Below are 25,767 nucleotides of genomic sequence, written 5' to 3' on the forward strand. Positions count from 1 at the left end.
TCAAGGGGTGAAAGTTATGTCTGAGAAATCTTGGCTTCTTACTTGTGGAATCTTATAAAGACTCAGAATGTCTGCAATATGGTAGGAGGTATCAGTTCCAAGTCCCCCAATGACACCCAGGAGGGTTTTCTTGGTGTCACATTTATAGTTGGGGACAAATCTATCCGAACTGAAGAGCAGGTCCAAAGTGGTCCGATAGGTCATCATTCTATCATAGTAGCTGTCATAAATGTGGAACCCAAGGGTGACGTTGGGCAAGAATCGGGGATTCTCATTGATCTCCTTCACAGCATATGCCAAGGCAAGAACATGCTGGTAGAATTTGGTGACTGCTCTGCTGACAAAGAGACTGAGATAAATTACGACTTAAGCAACAGACTTTTAAAAACATTTTGCTTCTGTCTGTTGGCATCATTTCCATCCTGTGGTCCACCGGCAAGTTTAAAATCACTTGTGTGCATCAGTAAATTATTAGTCTCAGAATAAGCCTAAGCATCAAAACCCAAATGCATTTAGTTTTGATGATTTATAGCTTTCATGGGAATCCTTTGGAATGCCTGCAAACCCAGAGCATAGCATCGATTGTTAAAAAGGATACATATTTGCAAAAGATATGCCATACAATCCAAGCAATGAGTTGCCTAATAATGTGTGATTCTGTACAATCACTTTGTTCAATGGTCACGTAAGTTTGCCTCAATAGTCCCCACCTCACGGGGAGTACTCCAAAATGAACACAGATCGATAGGATGAATACATACCATAGTGTTATTACTGCCCTCAATATTTTATTACCCAGTTATTTTTTTAAAATATGTGACTGCCTAACAATTGCCTAATTCTGCATTTTTATTTTCAACACTCTTACCATGAGACTAAGAATTTCTATGTTGCACAGAGGGGAAACCTTACATTGACATCTGAAACAATTTCTGGGAGGGATGCTCCTTAAAAGAAAGTTCTTCAGAATTATAAAGGAACTGAGAAGCAATCCCACCAATGAGGAAGTCACCAGGCTGGTACCACTGATGTGGAACAGGGAAGGGCTGAAGCACATGGCATTGATGGTCATTTCCTTTATAGCACCCAAGAGAGGAGAGAAGCAGCAACGCACAAAACACCCACATCCTGGCAATGAACTCTCCTCTCTTCAGGTAGATTGTGACCATCCATAGCATCTGCCTGACCTCAGGAAGCTGAAATTATACAGCAGATGTCTCTGTTCTTACACATTTTCCTTTCTTTTAGCCACAACAGAGGTGCAACCATCTGCCTAGAGGGCTGGTTATAATTATGAGGATTCCTATTTCAGGCCTGGAGAAAACTGGAAAATGGTGAATTCTGTTAGGCAGAGTCCTTTGGGAACATGATCTTTCTTTCATCTCTCAATAATGCCTGCAATTAGACATAACCACTTGCAGGTTTGGCTCTTCATGGTTTCAGAAAAATGATTAGCCACATGAGACAATGATACGAATTTGGGCAATTGCGTGGCGATAACGACCTCACTTCTGAGACTGAATCATCCTGCGTGACTTGTGGATATACATACAGACAAATATATTTATTAGTGATGTGGATAATTGCTTGGGGAAATAATTACTTTTTCTGAGTTTCAATCACCCCGAGTTACTTTTCGTAAAAAATATGTATGTATGTATGTGTGTGTGTGTGTGTGTGTGTGTGTGTGTATATATATATATATATATATATTGCTGTTTTCTTGGCTTCTGACTACATTGCAAACTACCAGCTATGGTGAAGAAACCCATGGTCCCATGATTCCCAAGAAAGAATTCCAAAATTCTAACCTCATGTGAAACCATTGTCGTGACTGGGGTCAAAAGGTCATCCTAATTCTTGAAAGCCAAACAAACGTCTCACTGAATTTGTAAGAGGTACTTCTCCTAACACATACAAACTAGCACACACATACATATATAAACCCAAACATAGAAAAAGACATAGATTTTTTCCCTAAATTTTAATGCCTGCCCAACTATTGTTGTTTGAAGAAATGTGATTTAAGAAATCACACTTTCTCTCTCAGTCCAGTCTATCTAAATGAGTTGCTATTAGAAGGTAAAACGTAAGTAACTAGTTTAGACATGTTTCCCTGAGATCTAAGAGAACAGATTGGATCTACAGCCAACAAATGTCAAATGTTCCACTGCTTACAACTCCTAGAATTTCTTCCCCAACATCTTTAGCCCAGCAAAGCCCTCAGAACATCTGACAGGTCCCCTTCTTTCTCTCTTTTAATCCAATCTGTGCTCCTATTTAGCAAGTTACACTTTCAGAATGTAATAATTAGGTAATGTCCAAAGTCACTGATAGGATCTTGAGGGGAAGTCCAACATGGAAAGTAGACTTCTCCATGAGGGCCTGCAAGTCTTATGCCATAGGTTTATGAACACAAAGTCATCTTTTCTATGTTGCTCTACAATGGGCAAATTAAAAATAATGACTACAGAAGTGTCTGGGCTGTTCGGATTTCTCCTAAAGCATCCAATCTCTCTTTCGAACCCTGTTTCTGAGGGTTTCTTTATTGGTCGCCAGGCTTATGCAAATCCCCCATGAAACGTTCCCCTTTAAAGGGAAGTCTGTCATGGTTTTTTCCAATCCTTGTCCCCAATATGTGTGGAGGAAATTAACAAGGGTATGATGAATTTCTCGCTCTTTTTCTTTTCTTTGATAGTCCTGCCAAAAGGTGAGTATGCAGTTTTAAAGTATGTGACCATTACTCTCTTGTTGCATTATCTACTGTATGAATCTTATTTCCCCCCTGCTCTTTGAGGGTCCTTCTCTGATGTTCAATTTGTGTCATCTGGGCCAGAAATAGGGGGACCTGGAGAAAGTTTAAACCTACTCTTAAAAGTTACCGGTGTCTCCATCACTAGTAGTAGCTATTCGTGGCACTGGGTCCATCAGGGAAAGGGCTTGAATGGGTGGCCAGAATTGAGCCCTATGATGGGAGAAAATGGTATTCGCCTTCTCTTCAAAGCTGCACCAGCATTGCTTTGGACAACTCCAAGAATGAGTCCTTCCTTCAGATGAACATGTCAGCTGCTGACACTGCCTCGAATTATTGTGTCCAACTGTCGTTCTTAACAAAACCAGGAAACTGATTCTGAATGTACATTTCTGTTCCATTCAAAGATTCAGTACTTAAGAGCAGAAAGAGTTTAGTGCTCCAACTATCAAATCATGCACTCGGATGAGTGTTTCTTCAATATTTTTTTTTTGAAAAACAATTATTTCATTTTGCCATTTCACATGCCAGTAAGGTAATGCTCAAGGTCCTGCAAGGTAGACTTCAGCAATTCATGGAGCGAGAATTGCCAGATGTACAAGCTGGGTTTAGAAAAGGCAGAGGAACTAGGGACCAAATTGCCAATATCTGCTGGATAATGGATATATTGTTGTTTATTTGTTCAGTCACTTCCGACTCTTCGTGACTTCATGAACCAGCCCACGCCAGAGCTTCCTGTCAGTCGTCAACACCAACAGCTCCCACAGGGATGAGTCCGTCACCTCTATCATCCATCCACCTTGCCCTTGGTCGGCCCCTCTTCCTTCTGCCTTCCACTCTCCCTAGCATCAGCATCTTCTCCAGGGTTTCTTGGCTTCTCATGATGTGGCCAAAGTATTTCAGTTTTGCCTTTAATATCATTGCCTCAAGTGAGCAGTCTGGCTTTATTTCCTGGAGTATGGACTGGTTTGAACTTCCTGCAGTCCAAGGCACTCTCAGAATTTTCCTCCAACACCACACTTTTCTAGCTACAACTGACTTATGTACAGTCAGTACTTGATAGCGGAATAGAATGATATATCAAAATATGCCATTGCTTCTGACCCATCTTCAGAATTTTTGTGACATATATTTAATCCAAGCTGTAGTGATCTGAACTAAGGCAAAATTCCTCTTGACTGATATATATTTCCTGTATGAACTTACCAGTATGACATGGAAAAGGCATTATTTATTTATTTATCACATCCAGCAACCTTGGGGTTGTGTGGAGATAGGTATTCTCCCACAATCTTGTTTTTATTATCTTATTTATCTTATTCTTATTTAGTTTAAAAGTGTTTTAATAGTTGTGATATTGCTTTATGTATTGGTTGTAAGCTGCCCAAAGTCAAGTATAGTGAGATGGGCGGCTATTTAAATGTTTGAAATACATACATACGTACATACATACATACTGTACATAGATAATTCTTTTTATTAGTTGATCCCTATTGTTTATCTCAGGTTTCAGCACAACAATGACAGATTTAAGGAAAATGATACATCCAAGTAGAGCTGCAGTGGAAGCAAAGATGTAGAAGATCTCCACAGCCACCATGGCTTTTCGTTTTACACTCAGATAGGTTGGCACAAAGGAGCCCTACACACTGCAAAAGGCCAACATGCTGAAGGTGATGAGCTTAGCTTCATTGAAGCTGTCAGGTAAATTGTGTTCAAATAAAGCCACAATGATGCTTGTGAAGGCCAGGAGTATATACAGACTAGGACAGAATAAAATGTGAAACTTGACACTCATTGCATGGTAGAATAATTTCTTGAAGAGCTGAACTCCAGTCTAACTTGGGAAAAGGAGGAGAGTTTGCCAGTCACACCATACAAGTGCTTATTTGAAAAAGACAACCAAAAGACTTCCAGTGGAGTCTCTGGGAGAGTGGAGACAACAACCATGGCAAAGACTAACAAACTGGTGAGTAGACCAGTTGTTTGGAACCTCTCTGGACAAGGAGAGGCCAGGAGGTCACCCACATGTGCTACAGATGGCTGCTCCTCATGAAGAGAACACAGGACAGTGGTCCCCTGACGGGTTTGAGTATTGGCAGACAAAGGGATCATCAAGGTCACAAACATGGAGCTTTTTAAAGGACATGAAGTTGGCTAACCTTGCTTCTAATCACTTTCAGAAATTGCTTATCTAAGCATCTTAAAGCTCTCTTTGGAGATCTTTCGAATGACAAGTTTGAAAAACCACCTGGTGAGTCTATCTTCAATTCTGAACAAAAGAAAAATTACCTATGAGCTGAAGAAGTTAAGAATTTGAAAGCAACAGCAAAAAATGAAATAAGATATTGAATGAAGAAAGTAAAACACCAAATAAGGGTCCAGACAAATGTGGAATATTGAAACTTTTCCTAAAAGTCCTTAGAAGTAACTATACAAAAATAAACAGCATTCTGTGGGAAACAAAATTATTTTGTCTACTGTAAGTCATAACAATGATTAGAGATCTTATGATTTAAATTAGACTCTAGGTGGGACTAAAAATTCCAGGCAAAAAGAAGAAGACAGCCAAAAAAGACAAAAGAAAATGCCAGTTTCTTCCCCACCCATGTTCTCATCCTAGATCCTGGTTTGGTGGCCATGTATGCTACAACTCCAGTTTTACACTTTAGCTTTCCTGACACAAGGAGCAGGAGCAGGAGAAAAAGTAGAAGGAGGAGGAGAAGGGAAACTGCAGCACTAACAAGAACTGAAGCAGCGATATGTTATCTCAAGCAGCAAATGAGAAATGACCATGGGGGAACAGAATCTGATGACCAGAGGGAAGGGATGGTTCTGCAATGGCTAAATGTTGCTCAGCAGGCCACCAATCAAACCAGAACATTTGCATAGGAAGGGTGACTCCCTTTTCCCTTGGAAATCCCTACCTTGAGCTGGCTTTAGCCTACCTCAGCAGCAAGAAGGCAGCAAGATGGACACTTTGTGTTACTTACTTACAAGGAGAAGAGACTTGTGATCAGAGGGCCGAAGGCTCCAAAATCATCCCTCACTGAAGGACATCAATTACTCATATACGTGCCGTATATCCAAAGATGATACTCAATTTCTCAGTCAATTCCTGGCCTTTATCATGCTAATACTTTGCCACACAGATTGACTATTCCAACAGGAGGATGGAGGGGGAAGTGAGTATTTTAAGCCCACCACTTATTTTCCCATTTATGCACCTTTTCCTCAAATTGAGAGAGACACTTTTTGCCATGGCTACTCAAAGCAAGAGCTCAATTTTTTATCTAAAGCCAGTTTTGGTTCAAGCCATGCCTCAAAGCAATGCTGTTTTGTATACAACTAGCCTGATTCAGGCTTTCCGTAAACCTAATCCCATCTCTTCAGCCTCCCCCACCTCATTTCTCTTTCATTTATTTGAACTAAAACTCTTAACATTTTTTTTGAAAAATTTGAACCTGTGAGGTTGGTGAAGAATCTGTTGATCTAGAACTCCCATATTATCTGTACCCCGAGCATAAAAAATGTGACTAGACTAACCCATATTTTTCTACTTGCTCAGATACAAGAAGCAGACGGGACTTTGTTCCCAAACCCCAAATACTTGCCAGCAAAGAATGTTAACCCTTAAGAATTAACCAACTGCCCCTGGAATTGGTCAAATCCATGTAATTTCTTCAACTAGCCCAAGTCCCACTGGATTTACAAAAGACAGAATAAAGTGGTAAACATTCAGGCAACCAGTCTGAAAGCCTTTATTAATATCATCTGCACAATGGAGATGGGGAAAGAAAGAGAGAAGGACATGTCTCTCTCCTTTCGATCTCATAAGGCAGATTTAAAGACAGGCTCCTGGCAATCTCTGCTAGATGTCAAGTCCTAGTTTAATAACCCTGATGATACAAGCATTCGTCTTTCCCATCCTATCAACAAACATTGGACTAAGCCATTGGATACTCTGTGAGTCAGACAACTTTTAATCTACACATTTTTTTTAAATCCGTTCAATTGTGTCCGATTCTCGGCAATTGCCTGGACAAGTCCCTGAAGTTTTTGTGGCAAGGGTTTTTAGAAGTGGTTTCTCATTGCATTCTTCATAAGGCTGAGAGAAAGTGACTGCCCCAGGTTACCCAGCTGGCTTTGTGCCAAGTCAGGGTTAGAACCCAAACTGGCTCTCAAAATCTATACATAGAAAGAATAAGTAAACCTGTTATTCATCAAATCTTATTTCTTCTCATTTCATTGCACCTGTTGCCTCCTATTTGGGGCAAAGAAGCTAATCTGCCGTGCCAAGAGGGTGATGCCTTCCCTGTTCCACATGAGTGGTTTCAGCCTGGCGATCTCATCATTGGTGGGATGGTTTCGTATACCTTATACTTTTACAATGAAATTTCATTCCAGGAGCATCCTTCCCAGAATCTCTTTGAGGTTCCACAGTAAGACATTATTTCTACTCACTCCATATGGTCTCTCATTTTTCAAAGATAAAAAGTATAAGTGATGCATGTTAAATTAAGAAGTTCAAAATATTGACTAGTGTTTGCCTCTAGGACAGTTATGGAGTTTGTTCTCATATAATGATAAAGAAAATGGGCAAACTCTATTTCAGCAAAAGATGAACAATGAGTATGTGTCAGCAGACGTACGGAAATATCTGCCTTAAATGGATTGACCGGGTGGGGTAGGGGGGATGTTCAGATAACTTGAGAAGAATTTGCAATGCTATCTCACATAGAATAGAACAATAGGAAGAACCTCCATTGATTCTTATCTCTTTGTTTGGAATCTGACAAATCCCTTTTGCAAGTCAGCCAAAATATTAATGGATTCTAAGGCGATCTGAAAATGGTGTGGAGAAAGAGAATCAACCTCCTTTTCCAATAGAGGCACAATGTCCTGATTGGAGACCCTTTCCTTCCTCTTGCCAAGAGAACGCTGCATGGTTATCCAAATAATTGGAGAGCCCAAATGGCGTCATTTACCCGTACCCTAAGTTGTATTTATTGTGGAAAGGAAAGTGTCTGCACAGACACATCCTTGTCAACTTTAAGTTAGAACAGAATCTTGAAAGAAAGATATTGTGCAGTTTGACGTTAACTTCTTAAAGAGACAATTAATTCTATTTCTAGTGTGTTGACAAAGTTCTACCAGCACCTCCTTGTTTTGGCATTTGCTATAGAGGAGATCAACAAAGATCCCCAGCTCTTGTCCAATACAACCCTGGGCTTCCACATCTATGACAGCTATAATGATGCAAGGATGACCCATCGGACACTTTTGGACCTGCTCTTCAAATCCCAGAGATTTGTGCCCAGCTATAAATGTGATAGGAAAAAGCATCTCATAGCCATCATTGGAGGACTTGGCTCTGAGACATCCCCTTCTATCGCCGATATTGCAGGTGTCTATAAGATTCCACAGGTAAGACACTTCAGAGGGTGGAGACTGGGGATCCACTCCATTCTTCTCAGTCTACAAATACATTTGCAGTCAGAAAGGTGGGGAAAGGCCAGATGTGATTGATCAAAATAAACATGCATAAAATTATATCATATTCACGTATTTCATAAAAGTTATGAATAACATATTGGAATAAATGAAATGAAATGTTCCTTCATTTAATTTCCTATTTCTCTTCATCCTCACTTATCTTGTACACCGTGCATGACTTTTAGTTCTCCTATGGCTCATCTGTCTCAGAGAAGAACCGTAACCCTCGACTATTTTCCTTTTACTCCATGGTTCCCAATGAAGACAGTCAATTTGTGGGGATTATCCAACTGCTTCAGTACTTTAGATGGTCATGGATTGGGATTTTTGCTGTTGATAATAACAGTGGAGATCATTTCTTGCAAACTATCGAGCCTTTACTTTCTGAGAAAGGAATGTGTTCAGCATTTATACAACGAATCCCACAAATAGCTCATTTGGATAAAACGCATGAATATGCTGGCCTTGGTGCAGATATGTATATGCATTTTACCAATGAGAACATAACTGTGTTTCTAATCTATGGAGCATCTTTGACAATTTCATGGCTCAGAACTGTTTTATATCTACAAGATCCTGACTATATTGAGAAGATGAAATTTCGGAAGGTATGGATCATGACATCTGAGACAGACTTCATACTAATAGGTTTTCAAAAGAGCTGGGATCTTGAATTATTTATGGATCTCTGTCTTTTCCTACTCACTCAAAAGACATTCTGGGCTTTAAAGATTTTCTTCACACCGTAAAACCTAATAGTAACAAAGAAGATGGTTTTCGTCAGGATTTCTGGGAGGATGCCTTTGACTGTTCTTTCCCAGACCCAGACAAGGTCATGGGGGATGGTGATCCATGCACTGGGGAGGAGAACCTGGAGAGCCTTCCGGGATCTCAGTTTGAAATGAGCATGACGGGCCACAGCTACAGTATCTATAATGGGGTTTATGCCGTGGCTCATTCCTGGCATGACCTCTCCTTATACAGATCCAGGCACCGAACTACGGTGGGTGATCGTAGGTCTGAACTTCCAGATCTCCAATCCTGGCAGGTAACTTATTCACAACGAACTGATGAGTACACAACCAGAAATCCTTTCAGTCTTCTCTTCGTGATCAGGTGTCGAAATGCAAGTCCTTTTGTAGTGAGATTTGGGGAGATCACAGCACAGCACCTACCTGAAGCTGGAAAAGCTTTTTATATTTCATTGTGACCACTCCTACTCCTAGGTCCAAAAAGCTCTTTGTTCCATTATTATGTGCAGGAAGAAATACTTTTAATGTAAGTTCTTTTCCAATAGTTCAACTCTTCCTTAATTACCTCGTTCTGTATTTTCTTTTCATCAGCTCCATCCATTTGTTCAAGGCATTTCATTTAACAACTCGGCTGGAGAACTTGTGTCCTTTAATGATAAAGGGGAGGTGAAAGGTGGATTTGACCTCATGAACATAGTCACTTTTCCCAACAGCTCCTTCCAGAGAGTGAAAGTGGGAATGCTGGATCCAGATGCTCCAGGGGGAAAAATTATAATCTTTAATGAAGATCAGATTGTCTGGCATCAGGATTTCAATCAGGTGGGAGTTTGGGCTTATCTTATTAGATGCCCCTTTTTTACCATCCTTTTTGTTGTACCTGGAAGCTAGAAATGAGGAGGAAAGTTCTAGCATGGTCTACCAGGCAACGCTGCTGTTTCAAGCAGGTTGCCATCTCCAAAATTCCTTCTGGCAAGAGGCCATCAGAAACCAAGGGAAAGGAGCAGCACCCAAAGGGAGGGAAATTCTTCTCACCTGTGCTTGGAATTTGGAAATGTGGAACTGGGCTGGGAAGTCTCTGATTCCTATGATTTATTTACCCTGTGGAGAAAGAGCCAGCAGGAAAGATTATGATTCTGAGGTCTTCCCTATCATGACTCAAAAGGGGCCCACTAGGGAGAGAATCAGGAGATATTATATCAGATCTCTTACTCTTGTGTCAGAGGGTTCTTTCCAACTCAGAGGGAAAGTTCAATATGGACTATGGTACATTCCAAAGTAATACCCTAGAATGGTATTTCATTTCATTTCATTTCATTTCATTTCATTTCATTTCATTTCATTTCATTTCATTTCATTTCATTTCGTGTCCTGCCTTTATTACTTCTATAAAGAACTCAAGGCGGTGAACTAACGTAATAATACTCCTTCCTCCTCCTATTTTCCCCACAGCAGCAACCCTGTGAGTTGACCTGGGCTGAGAGAGAGGGACTGGCCCAAGGTCACCCAGCTGGCTTTCATGCTTATGGCGGGACTAGAACTCTCAGTCTCCTTGTTCCTAACTCAGCACCTTAAGCACTATACCAAACTGGCTCTCTATTTATTACTTCTTAAAAATATTATCTATATTCTGAAGCTGCTAAGTATAGTCCAAATTTGCTATGTCCCCTAAATAAATTTTCTTTGCTAAGCACCAAGATTCTAGTCCTCTTTATCTGGGTCAAGAAATCAAAATTTTTAGTTTGGAGTGAGACTCCCTCCCTCCCTCCCTTTTCAAAATCGTATTGACAGCCCTGCAATAGCATGCAGGAATGACCTTGGGAGACAGTCAGGGAGGAAGTGATGCTTCCTGGGGAATGATCAGATGCTGGGTTGGGGGACCCTTAGCTGCATAAGAGGCAGAGAGAGAAACTCAGAAAGAAAACTCTCAAATATATCAGGTGGTAAAAAGAGATGGTGGGAGACTTGCACTTTCGGATTTGATGTAGCCTTAAAGTAAAGTAGAATCAGCTCATCTGGTCCTGTGTTCTGTCCGGTCTCCCTGGGAAGGCTGACACTCCTTTCACATTTATGACTAGGTCCTTCCGTTTTCCCTTTGTAATGCACACTGTCATCCCGGAAATCAGAAGAAAAAAAAGGAAGGAGAGAAATTCTGCTGCTATGATTGTGTTCCATGCCCAGAGGGGAAGATTTCTAACACCATGGGTAGGCTATGATATATACAAATCTTTACATCATGTATAGTTTATTAAAAACTTTTTCCTAAATTAAAATTAAGAAGAACTGGAATGCAACACTTCAGCAAAGGATCATTACCTTGTCGTGGTGCTGGAGCTTCTGCACCTCAATGATGCCATGAGCTAAACCGTGAAGGCCACCCAAGATGGGAAGGTCATGACAGAGAGGTCAGACTAAATGCGATCCCTGGGGAAGGTAATGGCAACCCACCCCGGTATTCTTGCCATGAAAACTAAATGGATAGGTACAACCAGCGATATGTCGGTGTACCATCGGAAGATGAGACCCCCAGGTTGGAAGATGGACAGAATGTACTGGGGAGGAACAGAGGATGAGTTCAAACAGCCCCAGATGTGATGACGCAGCTAGCTCAAAGCCGAAAGGACGGCTAGTGGCCGACGGTGCTGGTGGTGAACGGCGAATCCAATGTTCTAAGGATCAACACACCATCAGAACCTGGGATGTAAGATCTATGAGCCAGGGCAAATTGGATGTGGTTATTGGTGAGATGTCAAGATTAAAAATAGACATTTTGGGCATCAGTGAACTGAAATGGACTGGAACGGGCCACTTCACTTCAGATGACCAACAGATCTACTACTGTGGACAAGACCACTGAAGAAATGGAGTGGCCTTCATAATTAATAGAAAAGTGGCTAAAGCAGTGCTTGGATACAATCCAAGAAATGATAGAATGATCTCAATTCGAACTCAGGGCAAGCCATCTAACATCACAGTGATTCAAATACACGCCCCAACCACAGATGCTGAAGAAGCTGAAGTAGAGCAGTTCTATGAGGATCTGCAGCACCTACTGGACAACACGCCTAAAAGAGATGTTATTTTCATCACGGGAGACTGGAATGCTAAGGTGGGCAGTCAAATGACACCTCGAATTACAGTTAAGTATGGCCTGGGAGAACAAAACGAAGCAGGACATAGGCTGATAGAATTTTGCCAAGACAACTCACTCTGCATAACAAACACTCTCTTCCAACAACCTAAGAGATGGCTTTATACATGGACTTCACCAGATGGACAACACCGAAATCAGATTGACTACATCCTTTGCAGCCAAAGGTGGCGGACATCTGTACAGTCGCTAAAAACAAGACCTGGAGCTGACTGAAGATCCGATCACGAACTTCTTATTGCACAATTTAGGATCAGACTAAAGAGATTAGGGAAGACCCACAGATCAGCTAGATATGAGCTCACTAATATCCCTCAGGGATATTCAGTGGAGGTTAAGAATAGATTTAAGGGACTGGACTTAGTAGATAGGGTCCCGGAAGAACTCTGGACAGAAGGTCGCAACATTGTTCAGGGGTCGGCAACAAAATACATCCCAAAGAAAGAGAAAACCAAGAAGGCAAAATGGCTGTCTGCTGAGACACTAGAAGTAGCCCAAGAAAGAAGGAAAGCAAAAGGCAACAGTGATAGGGGGAGATATGCCCAATTAAATGCAACAAAATTCCAGAGGTCAGCCAGAAGAGATAAGACATTATTTTTGAACAAACAATGCGTGGAAGTGGAAGAAGACAATGGAATAGGAAGGAGAAGAGATATCTTCCAGAAAATTAGAAACATTGGAGGTAAATTCCAGGCAAAAATGGGTATGATGGCAAGGACCTAACAGAAAAAGAAGGGATCAAGAAAAGGTGGCAGGAATATACAGAAGACCTGTATAGGAAGGATAACAATATCGGGGATAGCTTTGACGGTGTGGTCAGTGAGCTAGAGCCAGACATCCTGGAGACTGAGGTTGGATGGGCCTTAAGAAGCATTGCTAATAACAAGGCAGCAGGAGATGACGGCATCCCAGCTGAACTGTTCAAAATCTTGCAAGATGATGCTGTCAAGGTAATGCATGCGATATGTCAGCGAATTTGGAAAACACAAGAATGGCCATCAGAGTGGAAAAAAATCAACTTATATCCCCATAGTGAAAAAGGGAAAAACTAAAGAATGTTCAAACTATCGAACAGTGGCACTCATTTCACATGCCAGTAAGGTAATGCTCAAGATCCTGCAAGGTAGACTCCAGCAATTCATGGAGCAAGAATTGCCATGTGTACAAGCTGGGTTTAGAAAAGGCAGAGGAACTAGGGACCAAATTGCAAAAACCGCTTGATAATGGAAAAAGCCAGGGAGTTTAAGAAAACCATCTATTTCTGTTTTTTTGACTATTCCCAGAGCCTTTGACTATGTGGACCATAACACATTGCGGCAAGTTTTTAGTGGTATTTGGATACCACGTCATCTTGTATGCCTCCTGAAGAATCTGTATAACAACCAGGTAGCAACAGTAAGAACAGAGCATGGAACAATGGACTGGTTTAAGATTGGGAAAGGAGTACGGCAGGGCTATATACTCTCACCTGAACGGTTCGACATGTACGCAAAACACATCATGCGTCATGCTGGGCTTGAGGAATCCAAGGCTGTATTTATAATGGCTGGAAGAAATATTAAGAATCTCAGATATGCAGATGATACCACTTTGATGGCTGAAAGCGAAGAGGAACTGAGGAGCCTTATGATGAAGGTGAAAGAAGAAAGTGCAAAAGCTGGCTTGCAGCTAAATCTGAAAAAAACCAAGATGATGGCAACCAGCTTGATTGATAACTGGCAAATAGAGGGAGAAAACGTAGAGGCAGTGAAAGACATTGGATTTCTAGGTGCGAAGATCACTGCAGATGCTGACTGCAGTCAGGAAATCAGAAGATGTTTAATCCTTGGGAGAAGAGCAGTGACAAATCTTGATGAAATAGTTAAGAGCAGAGACATCACACTGACAACAAAGGTCCGCATAGTTAAAGCAATGGTGTTCTCCGTAGTAACATATGGCTGCGAGAGCTGGACCATAAGGAAGGCTGAGAGAAGGAAGATCGATGCTTTTGAACTGTGGTGTTGGAGGAAAATCCTGAGAGTGCCTTGGACTGCAAGAAGATCAAACCAGTCCATCCTCCAGGAAATAAAGGCAGACTGCTCATTTGAGGGAATGATATTAAAGGCAAAACTGAAATACTTTGGCCACATAAGCAGAAGACAGGGGACCCTGGAGAAGATGCTGATGCTAGGGAGAGTGGAGGGCAAAAGGAAGAGGGGCCGACCAAGGGCAAGGTGGACGGATGATATTCTATTGGTGACGGACTCGTCCCTGGGGGAGCTGGGGGTGTTGACGACCGACAGGAAGCTCTGGCGTGGGCTGGTCCATGAAGTCACGAAGAGTCGGAAGCAACTGAACCAATAAAAAACAACAGCAAAAGAATGCAATAAATCCCCTATAATAATTTAGCCACTTCAATTAAATAATTAAATTAAATAATTAAATTAAATAAGCAAAAACAGAAGCTATTTGTTTCTGGACACAGTATAAGTACATTTGTCTATTATGATATTTATGCTAATGCTACATATTTCATTTGATTACACTTTTCTTATTGGAGTACTGTTCTGTGTCATATGGATAGAAATGCAGAAGGAGTGAGTGGGTTTTCCATTTACAAAGAGAATTTGTTCGATTATCCTTTCCTTAATGGGCCATCCGGCGTGATTGGCCTGAACTCGGATAAGGGATTACCGAAAGAAATCTATCATTGCAATATTCAGGACAATCGTAGATTACTTTCAGGAAGATGCCATACATGTATGTATGTATGTGTGTGTGTGTGTGTATGTGTGTATGTGTGTATACATACACACGCATGCACACATACAGACACAAACACACAGGAATAGCCCAGGTCTTATTTCGGTGCTAATAGGCTTTCCCCCATTCACGTTTCATGAATATAAATGTATTACCCTTGACCACACTTTGAACTCTTAGCTCCTTACATCTTCATTTGAAGGGGCTTGTGAAAAATGAGAGTAGACATCAAAAGGTTATCTCTATTTTTCAGATGTGGATGACTGTTTCCAATGCCCCTATGATCAATATGCAAACAAGGACCAAGATGGATGTATCCCTAAAACGATAACTTTCCTATTGTGTGCCGAACCTCTGGGCATTGCATTAGCTTCCATTTCCCTTTCCTTCTCATTGATCACCACCTTTGTCTTTTGGTCCTTTATTAAACACAGAGACAGTCCCATCATCAAAGCCAACAACCGGGATCTCACCTACATTCTTCTTCTCTCCATCCTGCTCTGCTTCCTCACCTCTTTACTCTTCCTGGTGCAACCTGGAAAAGTGACCTGCTTTCTCAGACAATCTGCTTTTGGGATCATCTTCTCATTTGCTGTTTCTTGTGTGTTAGCCAAAACCATACTAGTTTCTCTCGCATTCATGGCTACAAAACCTGGATCCAGGATGCGGAGATGGGTGGGGAAAAGACTGGTCTTTTGCATTGTCTTTTCCTGCTCTCTCCTCCAAGCCAGCATTTGTACGGTGTGGTTGTCAACCTCTCCCCCCTTTCCTGAGTTAGACATGCACTCAGTCACTGAAGAAATCCTCCTCCAATGCAATGAAGGGTCGTCCTCCATGTTCTATTGTGTCCTGGTCTACATGGGTCTCCTGGCCCTCACCAGCTTCATTGTGGCCTTCCTTGCCCGCAAATTACCAGACACTTTCAATGAAGCCAAGTTCATCACCTTCAGCATGTTGGCCTTCTGCAGTGTCTGGGTCTCCTTTGTTCCAACCTATCTGAGCAGCAAAGGAAAAGCCATGGTGGCTGTGGAGGTCTTCTCCATCTTTGTTCTGGTGCTGGGTTACTGTGCTGTATTTTTTCCCCCAAATGCTACATCATCATGCTGAGGCCTGAGTTAAGCAAGAGGAAGTTATTACTAAGAGGCAAGGTGTCATGTTGCCCATTTCAATGTATTGTTAACATTGTAACGTTTCACATGTCATCTTCTGTTCCGTGTTTCTTCACCCGTCCCGGGTTTTTCCATTCCTCCGCCCTCCGTTGTTTTGAGGGCTTGGAATGTATGTTTGGGTTTGCGCTCCTGCTCAAGGTTACTTTCCCAGGCGCGTCTAACGGTTCCTAGCACCTGGGAGGGGGTGCGCACTGACGGGGGATGGGGGAGGAACTTGCTCACAGGCAATGCTTTTAAGTTTGTATTTGGTGCGCTTTTGCTCATTCTCAGCTTTCTCTGTATTTGCATACTATTCCTTTAATAAATCAGTTATCTTTAAGCCTGAGCTTGTGAGACTGAGTATTTGGGATTAGGCAACCATTACATAAAGCTGAGAATCATTTCAACCATTTTCCGCTAGCCCCATCCAATCATTGGATAAGAGGGAACGCTAGCGATGACCGAACATCAGCTTCGCGCAAGTGAAGGGAGCGAGGAAGAACAGGAGGCGGCACGGATCCGGCCAGCTCTAACCTCGAGAGCGCAAAGAGCGGCACGTCGGGAGATGCGGGATGTCCAATTAGATGAGTTGCTGATATCCATGCAGGAGAGCCTCAGGAGTGAACACAAAACTGTAATGGAAAGAGCACCGGGTCGGGGGTCTCCACAACTGTCCTGGGAGCCCGAAATTCCCTTGTCACCGAGGGTGGTGGTAACCAACCAACCCCTGGAAGAGCCAGTCACTCCTGCTCGTATGAGAGCATTAGAGGACAAAATGGATCTAATAGTGACAATCCTTAAGGATCTCCCCAGGGGTGCAGAGCCCACCCCGGAAGATTGGGAGGAAGAGCCGTCACAGTACCCAAGGCATAGCACCCTGCCACCCAGGGGGAGAAGAAAGACTCGATCAGCCCGTCAGGTGGGGGGGCGAGAGGCAAGACCTCCTAGGGATCGGCCACCCATGGGGGCTCGGCGTACGCTGACATTCGCGGAACCACCACAGCCAGCTGAGCCGGTAAGAAACTTCCCACCGTTTGGAGTGAAGTTCGATGGGGATCCCACTACGCTCTCCTTTTTTATCACTAATGCTAAGCATTATATGGAGGATTGGGGCCGGAACTTTCGGTCAGAACATGGCAAGATCAATTTCATTGCCAACAAACTGAGAGGAAGGGCAGCTGATTGGTATGTGCAACTATGCCAGACCGAGGCAACTGAGTTAGAGGACTTTGATGACTTTTTGTGGGCACTTAAACAGCATTTCGAGGACCCTCTAGCCCAAGAAACAGCTAAAAACGCCCTGAGGAAGCTCTACCAAGGGTCCCTCTCAGTTGCCAATTATGCGCTGGAATTTAAAGCTTTATCAGGGAAAGTAGAAGACTGGTCTGAGCCAACTTTAATTGAAATGTTTAAGCAGGGGCTAGAACCCGAAATCCTTCGTTGGGCACTAGGAAGAGACGATCCTAAAATGCTATACGGGTGGATTCAGTTGGCGGGCAGCGCAGAAAATGCCCTGCAAATCTATGCCCATACCAAAGAGCTTAGACAATCCCGACTTGCTAGAGGAGCGCGTACAACTGGACTTGCCAGCCGCCCCAAACCAAAAACCTGGGAAGAGGAAAGGGAACGACGGTTCTCCAAAGGTCAGTGCCTGAGATGTGGGAAAGAAGGGCATCGAGCCACGTCGTGCCCCAGACGCCGTCCGGAAGAACGACAGACGAAACCTGCGGCAAAGTCGCCTGCTCCTGCTCTACCGCGGAAACTGAAAGCTGCCGTCGCAGAACTGGACCCCCCAGAACTACCCTTCGGAGAAGAGGAAGAAGAGTTGCAATTTGAGCAGCCGGCGGGAAAAGCCTACCACCTGCCCTGAAGGGTGCCCTAGGGCAGGTGGAAGAGACCGGGCGTAACCACGATTCGGTGAGTGGAAACTTCCCTACACTGACTGTTAAAGTTAAACTAGGCTCAAAAACCAAAACTGTGGAAGTTTGGGCCATGCTAGACTCGGGCTGCTCCCGTTCCCTTATGCACCCTGATGTCGTAGTGGCTCTGGAACTGCCCACGTTTCCTTTGCCAAGACCTATGATCTTCACCCAATTGGATGGAACTATGGCGGGAGGGAAAGCAGTCAATCATTCCACGGGACTGGTCGCCTTGCAGATGGGCTCCCATCAGGAAAAGCTACCATTTGTTGTAGCTCCAGTGGGGGGTCCTCTGGTTATCTTGGGGATGCCCTGGTTTGTGCAACAAAATCCTTTCATCAACTGGCTACATAGAACTGTGACTTTTGCGGATGGATTTTACAAAGTACCCGAAAAAGACCTACTGGAAGACATGGAGGGTGGAGGGGTAGCGTATACTACTGTACAAATGCTTCAACCTCTGGAGGGACTACCCAATCAGTATCAGGATCTTGCTGAGGTATTTGGGGAAAAGGAAGCAGATCGCTTGCCACCCCACCGAAAAACGGACTGTGCCATTGAATTCTTACCAAACGTAAAATTGCCTCACCCAAAAATATACCCCATGTCTCCCAAAGAGCTCACTACGCTAAGGGAGTTCATTGACAAAAACCTGGCTAGGGGTTTCATTGAGCCTGCTAACTCCCCGGTAGGAACCACTGTCCTATTCAGGCCAAAAAAGGATGGGTCATTAAGGCTTTGTACCGATTTCCGCGGGCTCAATGCGGTCTCAATATTAAATAAATATCCTTTGCCCCTGATCAAAGATATGTTATCACATCTGGCCAGAGGCAAAATCTTCTCAAAACTGGATTTGAGAGAAGCCTATTTTCGTATTCGCATAAGGGAAGGGGATGAGTGGAAAACAGCATTTAACTGTCCTCTCGGGGCTTTCCAATACAAAGTCTTACCCTTTGGTTTGTCCGGAGCACCTGGGGTTTTTATGCAACTAATCAATGAGGTCTTGCATGACCACCTATTTAAGGGGGTACTGGTATATTTGGATGATGTATTGATTTATACTGAAACCATGTCAGAACATATCCACTTGGTGCGTCAGGTACTGGCTAAATTGAAAAAAACAGAGTTGTACGCTAAACTGTCAAAATGTGCCTTCCATCAGTCACAAATTGATTATCTAGGCTATCGAATTTCAGCTAAGGGCATTGAAATGGACCCTGAAAAAGTAGAAGCTATTGTGGCATGGGAGCCTCCCCGTACCAGGAGACAATTACAAAGTTTCCTTGGGTTCGCTAATTTTTATCGGGCATTCGCCCAAAATTTTGCTGAAATCGCCCTCCCCCTTACTGAACTGTTAAAAACCAAAGGACAGGGGGATACGCGATGTTCAAAGAACCCAGGAGCGCTCCTTAAATGGACTCCAACCTGTCAGCAGGTGTTCGAAGCGCTCAAACAAATCTTTACCACAGAGCCAATTTTACAGCATCCAGACCCCTCTAAACCATTCGTTGTACAAGTGGATGCTTCTGATTTCTCCATAGGAGGACTCTTGCTACAATCTGACCACTCTGGCGCTTTAAAACCCTGTGCTTACCTCTCTCGCAAATTCACTGAAACTGAGAGGAGATGGCATGTTTGGGAAAAAGAGGCTTTTGCTGTAAAAACGGCTTTAGAAACTTGGCGACACCTATTGGAAGGCACTTCCAACCCTTTTGAAGTCTGGACTGACCATAAAAACCTGGAGGCTCTAAGCACCAGTCACAAACTCAGCCCCAAACAGCTGCGCTGGGCTGAGCTTTTCAGCCGCTTTGACTTCACCCTTAAATTCATACCAGGCAAGAAAAACTTTTTGGCTGATGCACTCTCCCGCCGACCCCAAGATGCTGGCCCAGGGCCAATGGTCCAAGGCACCGTCTGGACCGACAAACAATTAAGTTTGGCAGCAGTGACTCGCAGCCAAACCCGAGCGCAGTCAACGCAACCTCCACCCGCTCCGCCTCCCAGCCACTCGCCACGCTTGTCAATTCCATCCGAGTTGCAACAACAGTTGCTTCTCCACCTTAAAACAGATACTTGGTTACAAACCAATCGAAACAATCTCACTTTCACCGATGATCTTGCCTGGCACAACGATCGTCTCTATGTACCAGATGCTATGCGGAAAACCATACTCCAGCGTTGCCACGATGACAAGCTGGCTGGACATTTTGGCTATTTAAAAACTCTTCACCTGGTTCGTCGGCAATTCTGGTGGCCAACCTTGCTGAAAGACCTTAAAGCTTATGTTACTGCTTGCCCTGTTTGTGCAGCAACAAAGCGTAAAACGGGAAAACCCCAAGGTCTCCTTCAACCCGTCGCCACCCCATCTGTCCCCTGGCAGGACATATCCATGGACTTTATCATTGATCTACCCCCTAGTCAACGCAAAACTGTCATTTGGGTGGTCAAAGATTTTTTCTCGAAGCAAGCTCACTTCATTCCATGCGCTTCTATCCCCACCGCACAACAGCTGGCCCGCCTCTTTCTCATCCACGTGTACCGCCTCCACGGTATCCCCGCCCATTTGGTGAGTGACAGAGGCACACAATTTACATCACAATTCTGGCGGGCATTTTTGAAACTTCTGGGCACCAAACAGTCACTCTCCACCGCGTGGCATCCGGAAACGGACGGATCTACAGAGGCGGTTAACTCTACACTGGAACAATATCTCAGGGCTTTTGTCAATTACCAACAGGACAATTGGGTCGACCTACTCCCATTTGCAGAGGTCGCCTATAACAATGCCGTTCATCAAAGCACTGGTCAAGTTCCTTTTAAAACTGTTTTTGGACGCGATTTCATTCCTATTCCTGAACTCCCCCATCCACAACCGCTACCAGCTTCCCTTACTGACTGGGCTGACTCTCTCAAACACTCCTGGCTTAACATTCAATAGGCTCTCCTCCATGCCCAGGCTACTTACAAACGCCATGCTGACGCGAAGCGTGCCCCAGAACCACCTTTTACTGTCGGAGATAAAGTCTACTTATCAACTAAATTTCTCAAATCCCCACAACCCTCCAAAAAACTTGGCCCTAAGTTCGTGGGACCTTTTCCAATTATCGCACAAATTAACCCTGTTACTTTTAAACTTGCTTTGCCTCACAACCTCAAACGTTTACATCCTGTTTTCCATTGTAGCTTACTCAAGCCCTACCTGCCGTCGGACCGCTGGCATCCCCAACCCGTCCCACCACCTCCGCTCTTGATCGACAACCAGCAACATTTCGAAGTGACATCCATCCTGGACTCTCGCCGCCAGCGCTCCACTTTGCAGTACCTCGTGCGTTGGAAACATTTCCCTCATCCTGAATGGGTTGCTGCTACAGACGTGCTCTCCCCTCGTCTTGTAGCCCAATTTCACTCTGCCTATCCTGACAAACCTGCTCCATAGCATTCATTTGGGGAGGGGCAATATGTCATGTTGCCCATTTCAATGTATTGTTAACATTGTAACATTTCACATGTCATCTTCTGTTCCGTGTTTCTTCACCTGTCCCGGGTTTTTCCATTCCTCCGCCCTCCGTTGTTTTGAGGGCTTGGAATGTATGTTTGGGTTTGCGCTCCTGCTCAAGGTTACTTTCCCAGGCGCGTGTAATGGTTCCTAGCACCTGGGAGGGGGTGCGCACCGACGGGGGATGGGGGAGGAACTTGCTCACAGGCAATGCTTTTAAGTTTGTATTTGGTGCGCTTTTGCTCATTCTCAGCTTTCTCTGTATTTGCATACTATTCCTTTAATAAATCAGTTATCTTTAAGCCTAAGCTTGTGAGACTGAGTATTTGGGATTAGGCAACCATTACACAAGGAGTAATGAAATTATGACATTTTCTTCTCTAAGCAAATATTTGCAGCTTAGAGTGGAACTGTGGAGTCCTTGGTGCTCTCTGAGCCTTGTTGTTTTCTTGCAGTCATTTCATTGCCAGACTAGGCAACATCGTTGATTGCCTCAGTTAGTGGTGCCTTGGTTAGGGTGTATTGTGCCCTTTGATGGTTCCTCTGGTGTTAACCCTAGTGTTGATTTTTGCATATCTGGGTGTTGATTGCTGGCAAGGGAGTGTCCTGGTCTTTTGGCTTTTCTATTGTCTCTTTTGAATGGTGTGTAAATGTTGTTGACCTCTATGTGTCTGTTGATGGCTGCTTTGTTTGAGTGCCAGGCTTCTAGGAATTCTCTGGCATTTTTGGTTTTGGCTTGGTCTAGGATGCTCATAGTTTCCCAGTTGAAACTGTGGTTGAGTCTGTCCATGTGTTGTGAGATTAAGTAGTTTTCATCATGTCTTCTGACTGCTAGCTGGTGTTTGTGGATGCGCTCTGCTATTCTGCTGCCTGTCTGTCCTACATAGTGGCTGTTACAGTCTTTGCATTGTATGATGTTAAGAACTCCTGTTTTTTCTTCTTAGGCTATTTGGTCTTTTGGCTTGCTTAATATGTTTTGAAGAGGTTTAATTGGTTTATGTGTTACAATGATGCCATGTGGTTGTAACAGTCTGTTGGCGGTTTCTGATACGTTTCTGATGTATGGCAGTGTTATCCTTTACCTAGTTTCCCTGGGTTGGGTGGTGAGGCACTTTTTGATAAAGTTGAGCGGGTATCCATTTTGTTGGAAGACGCTGTACAGATTATCTTTTTCTTCTTTCTGGTGTTCTGGGTTGCTACAGTGTGTAAGTGCTCGTCCGAATAATGTTCTTACACAGCTTGACTTGTGGGAGGTTGGACTGTTACTGTGGTAATGGAGCACTTGGTTGGTGTGGGTAGCTTTCGTGTAGACTTCTGTTTCTAACTTACCGTCATTTCCTCTACTGATGAGGATGTCCAGGAATGGTAGTGAGTGGTTGTTTTCTTCCTCCCTTGTGAATTGTATTCCATTAAAGATGTGACTGATGGTTTTGTGGGTTTCTTCCAGCTGTTTCTTTTGTATTATGACAAAAGTGTCATCTACATACTGGATCCATACTTTGGGCTGTATGTTTGGGAGTGCTATCCTTTCCAGATGCTGCATTAGGGTAAGGGTTAAGGTTAGGGTTCATATTTAAAATATTAAAAAACTGCAAAAACCTCAGCTCCTGCAGTCTATCTCTGCCATAATGTTGTCCTTGCACCTTCAGGGATGTCTAGCTTGCCATGTCCTCACCAGAAGTTCCATTCTACTTTTTATCCAGAGTGAAAGTGGGTCCACCCAACTATCAGTCTCCCATGCTTTGTGGGAATAAAAGCACCAAGTGGTTAAAAGAGTCTGTAAAGTGGTCAATGAATATTTGATACATAGATAGAGACTAGATAGAGCAGTGGTTCTCAAACTTTCTGTTCCCTTGACATTCTTAAAATGATGGAGGACCCAACGAGCTTTGGTTTATGTTGGTTGCATTTATTGATATTTCCTCTATTAGACATTAAAATGGAGACAATGTGAATATTTATTTATTTGTTTGACTTCATGGATGCCCTGAAAGTGTCTCAGTGATCTCCAGGGGTCCCCAGACCACACTTGGAGAAACGCTGACAAGGACTATCAAGCATAGTTGGTTTGAATCATTCTTATACTTCCTTTTATTTCAGGATCAGGTTTAATTCCTTGTCTCATATCTGTTCATCACTCTTGCATTCCTTTGCTAAAACTGTCTCTGCCTCCCTCTACAAGAGATAGTATTGGGTTCATTGGATTCAGAATCCAAAATACTAAAAAGGTGTGGATTCCCAAAGTGCTGCTCCTCCTGGGCAGATGATGGTCATAGTCATGTAGCAACCAGGCGGGGGGCTGCACTCAGAGAGACAGTTCCAGAGAAGGAGCTAAAATTAATAATAAATCCTACAGTGAGATTTAGTATTAGAGTATTATTTTATTTTTACATACTGAGTTCTGGTGAAGATGCCTACCAAGATGTCATCAAAATGATAACACATTTTTGGTGATGTCAAGACTCAAATTCCACCCTTATGGTTCTCCATCTGATGCAGATACTGAATTTGCAAGATTCACATCTGTATGCCATGACACATATTATATCAGGAACCTCCCTTGCCAGTCCTCCTCTGGCTGATCGTTGATTGTAATGAATTGAAATTGAGTTTCCTGTGCCCCTGCTGATGCCTACAATGGGGAGGTTCCATGCTTTTCTTTTTAATCTGCAAATGAATTGCTTCCAAGAAGGTGGCATCACTCCCTTCAAAACTGCAATAGACTGATTCTGCTGTGCTGGTTACATTCAAGAAGCTCACCCCACAACAGAGCTGCAGAGAAGAAGGCACCAAAGAACCAGAAACCAGAAACACACAAGGCAGAACGGAGGTGCCAAGAAAATACACTATGCTATTATGACTGGCTATCGAGAACATGTGTTTTTCAATTCAGTTGTACCTTGCTGGGTTTTCCCCAAACAATGCCCTGGCCCAAATTAGAAGCAGTTGCAAAGCCCTGCAGGTGTCTCTTTTCCATATGGCTTCACATTCTTTGATTCAAGGGGGTTGCCCTCCTTTCTCCCATCCCACCCTGAATTCTTAGAAAACCAGAAGCATCTGTGATGGGGTTTCCAGTGTCATTCAGCTAAAAATCTTTAACATTTGCACTTCAGAATGATCATTTGGATTTCAGAATGTTCTCAGGGAAACACGGGATCACCTTTGTATTTGACTGCAGTGACCACCTTTGACTTGTCTTTCACTGCATGAGCCACAATTTGCTTGGAAATGTCTCAGCTGAGATGATTTTCCTCACAGCTAATTTAATGTCTGTTTCTAGAATCTCCTCCCAAGGCAATATAGCTCATGGACAGTGCTGCAAAGAAAGGCCCTTTGTGGGGGATATACTGTACAACACCGTTCTTCCATAGCATCTACTACTAAGTGCCCTGCAGCTAATGTTGCTGTAAAGTAGCTGACCTGATTGGACAAGATGTAGTAATGAATATCATCTGCTTTGTATGACCAACATACATGACTTCAGATGCTGATTCTTAGGATTCAGGGATGAGAAATAGGGTGGACGGCTCTTTGGAATTGGGGAGAAGCAATTTCTGTGAGCTTCACCGTGGATATAGCTTGCTGGAACGGCATTGGTTGTGTCATACTTTATGAAGTGTAACAGATGTCTTAAACATAGATTAGGGGGAAACTCCATCTTCTGTCCACCTGTCATTCAAATTACCCTCAGCAGCTTTTAAGGGGAAGTTTATTCCCTTCCCCTTCCCGCTCCCTCCCTCCTCCCTCCCATCCATCTATCCATCGATCCTGAATTTTGGCAATTGCCTGGGCAAGTCAAAGCACTTTTCTTGGCAACATTTTTGGAAGTGGTTTGCCTTCCCATTTTCTCAGGGCTAAGAGGAAGGGATTGGCCCAAAGGTAGGACTAGAACTGATGGGGACTAGAACTCATGAGAGAGAGTTTGGTCTGGGGGAGAAGGTGCTGGCCTAGAAACCAGGAGATGGTGAGTTCTTGGCCTCCATTAGGTATGAAAGCCAGCTGGGTGGCTTTGGGCCAGTCTTTCCCTCTCAGCCCAACCCACCTCACAGCATTTTGGTAGGGAAAATAGGAGGCAGGAGTTGAGGAAATTAAAAAAAAAGTGTGATAACAATCTGATGGTGGTGGTGGTGGTGATGATGATAACCACTACAGCAAGCTGCTTTGTTTTGTTTTTAAATGGGCTTTTATGGTGTCACAATGCTTTGCATATGCAAGTCCAAACTGGCTTAATAAAAACCCATGAGCAAAGCCTGCAGTGAGTTTGGAGAGATGGATCTAGTCATCTGTCAAAACCGTCTTCCAATCAGAGCCATG

At 43.4% G+C, this 25,767-nt stretch overlaps 1 protein-coding gene across 1 annotated transcript in view; it reads right to left on the reverse strand.

Moving 5' to 3' along the window:
- LOC134497202 (vomeronasal type-2 receptor 26-like) overlaps nt 1-25,767 on the reverse strand; it is a 33,342-nt gene continuing 7,575 nt past the window's right edge. The window contains exon 5 of the mRNA XM_063302877.1: nt 1-334. Within this exon, the coding sequence (XP_063158947.1) occupies nt 1-334 (334 nt within the window). The remainder of the gene's footprint in view (nt 335-25,767) is intronic.

This window comes from Candoia aspera, chromosome 4, assembly GCF_035149785.1.
Source record: "Candoia aspera isolate rCanAsp1 chromosome 4, rCanAsp1.hap2, whole genome shotgun sequence".
NCBI classification, from domain to species: Eukaryota; Metazoa; Chordata; class Lepidosauria; order Squamata; family Boidae; genus Candoia; species Candoia aspera.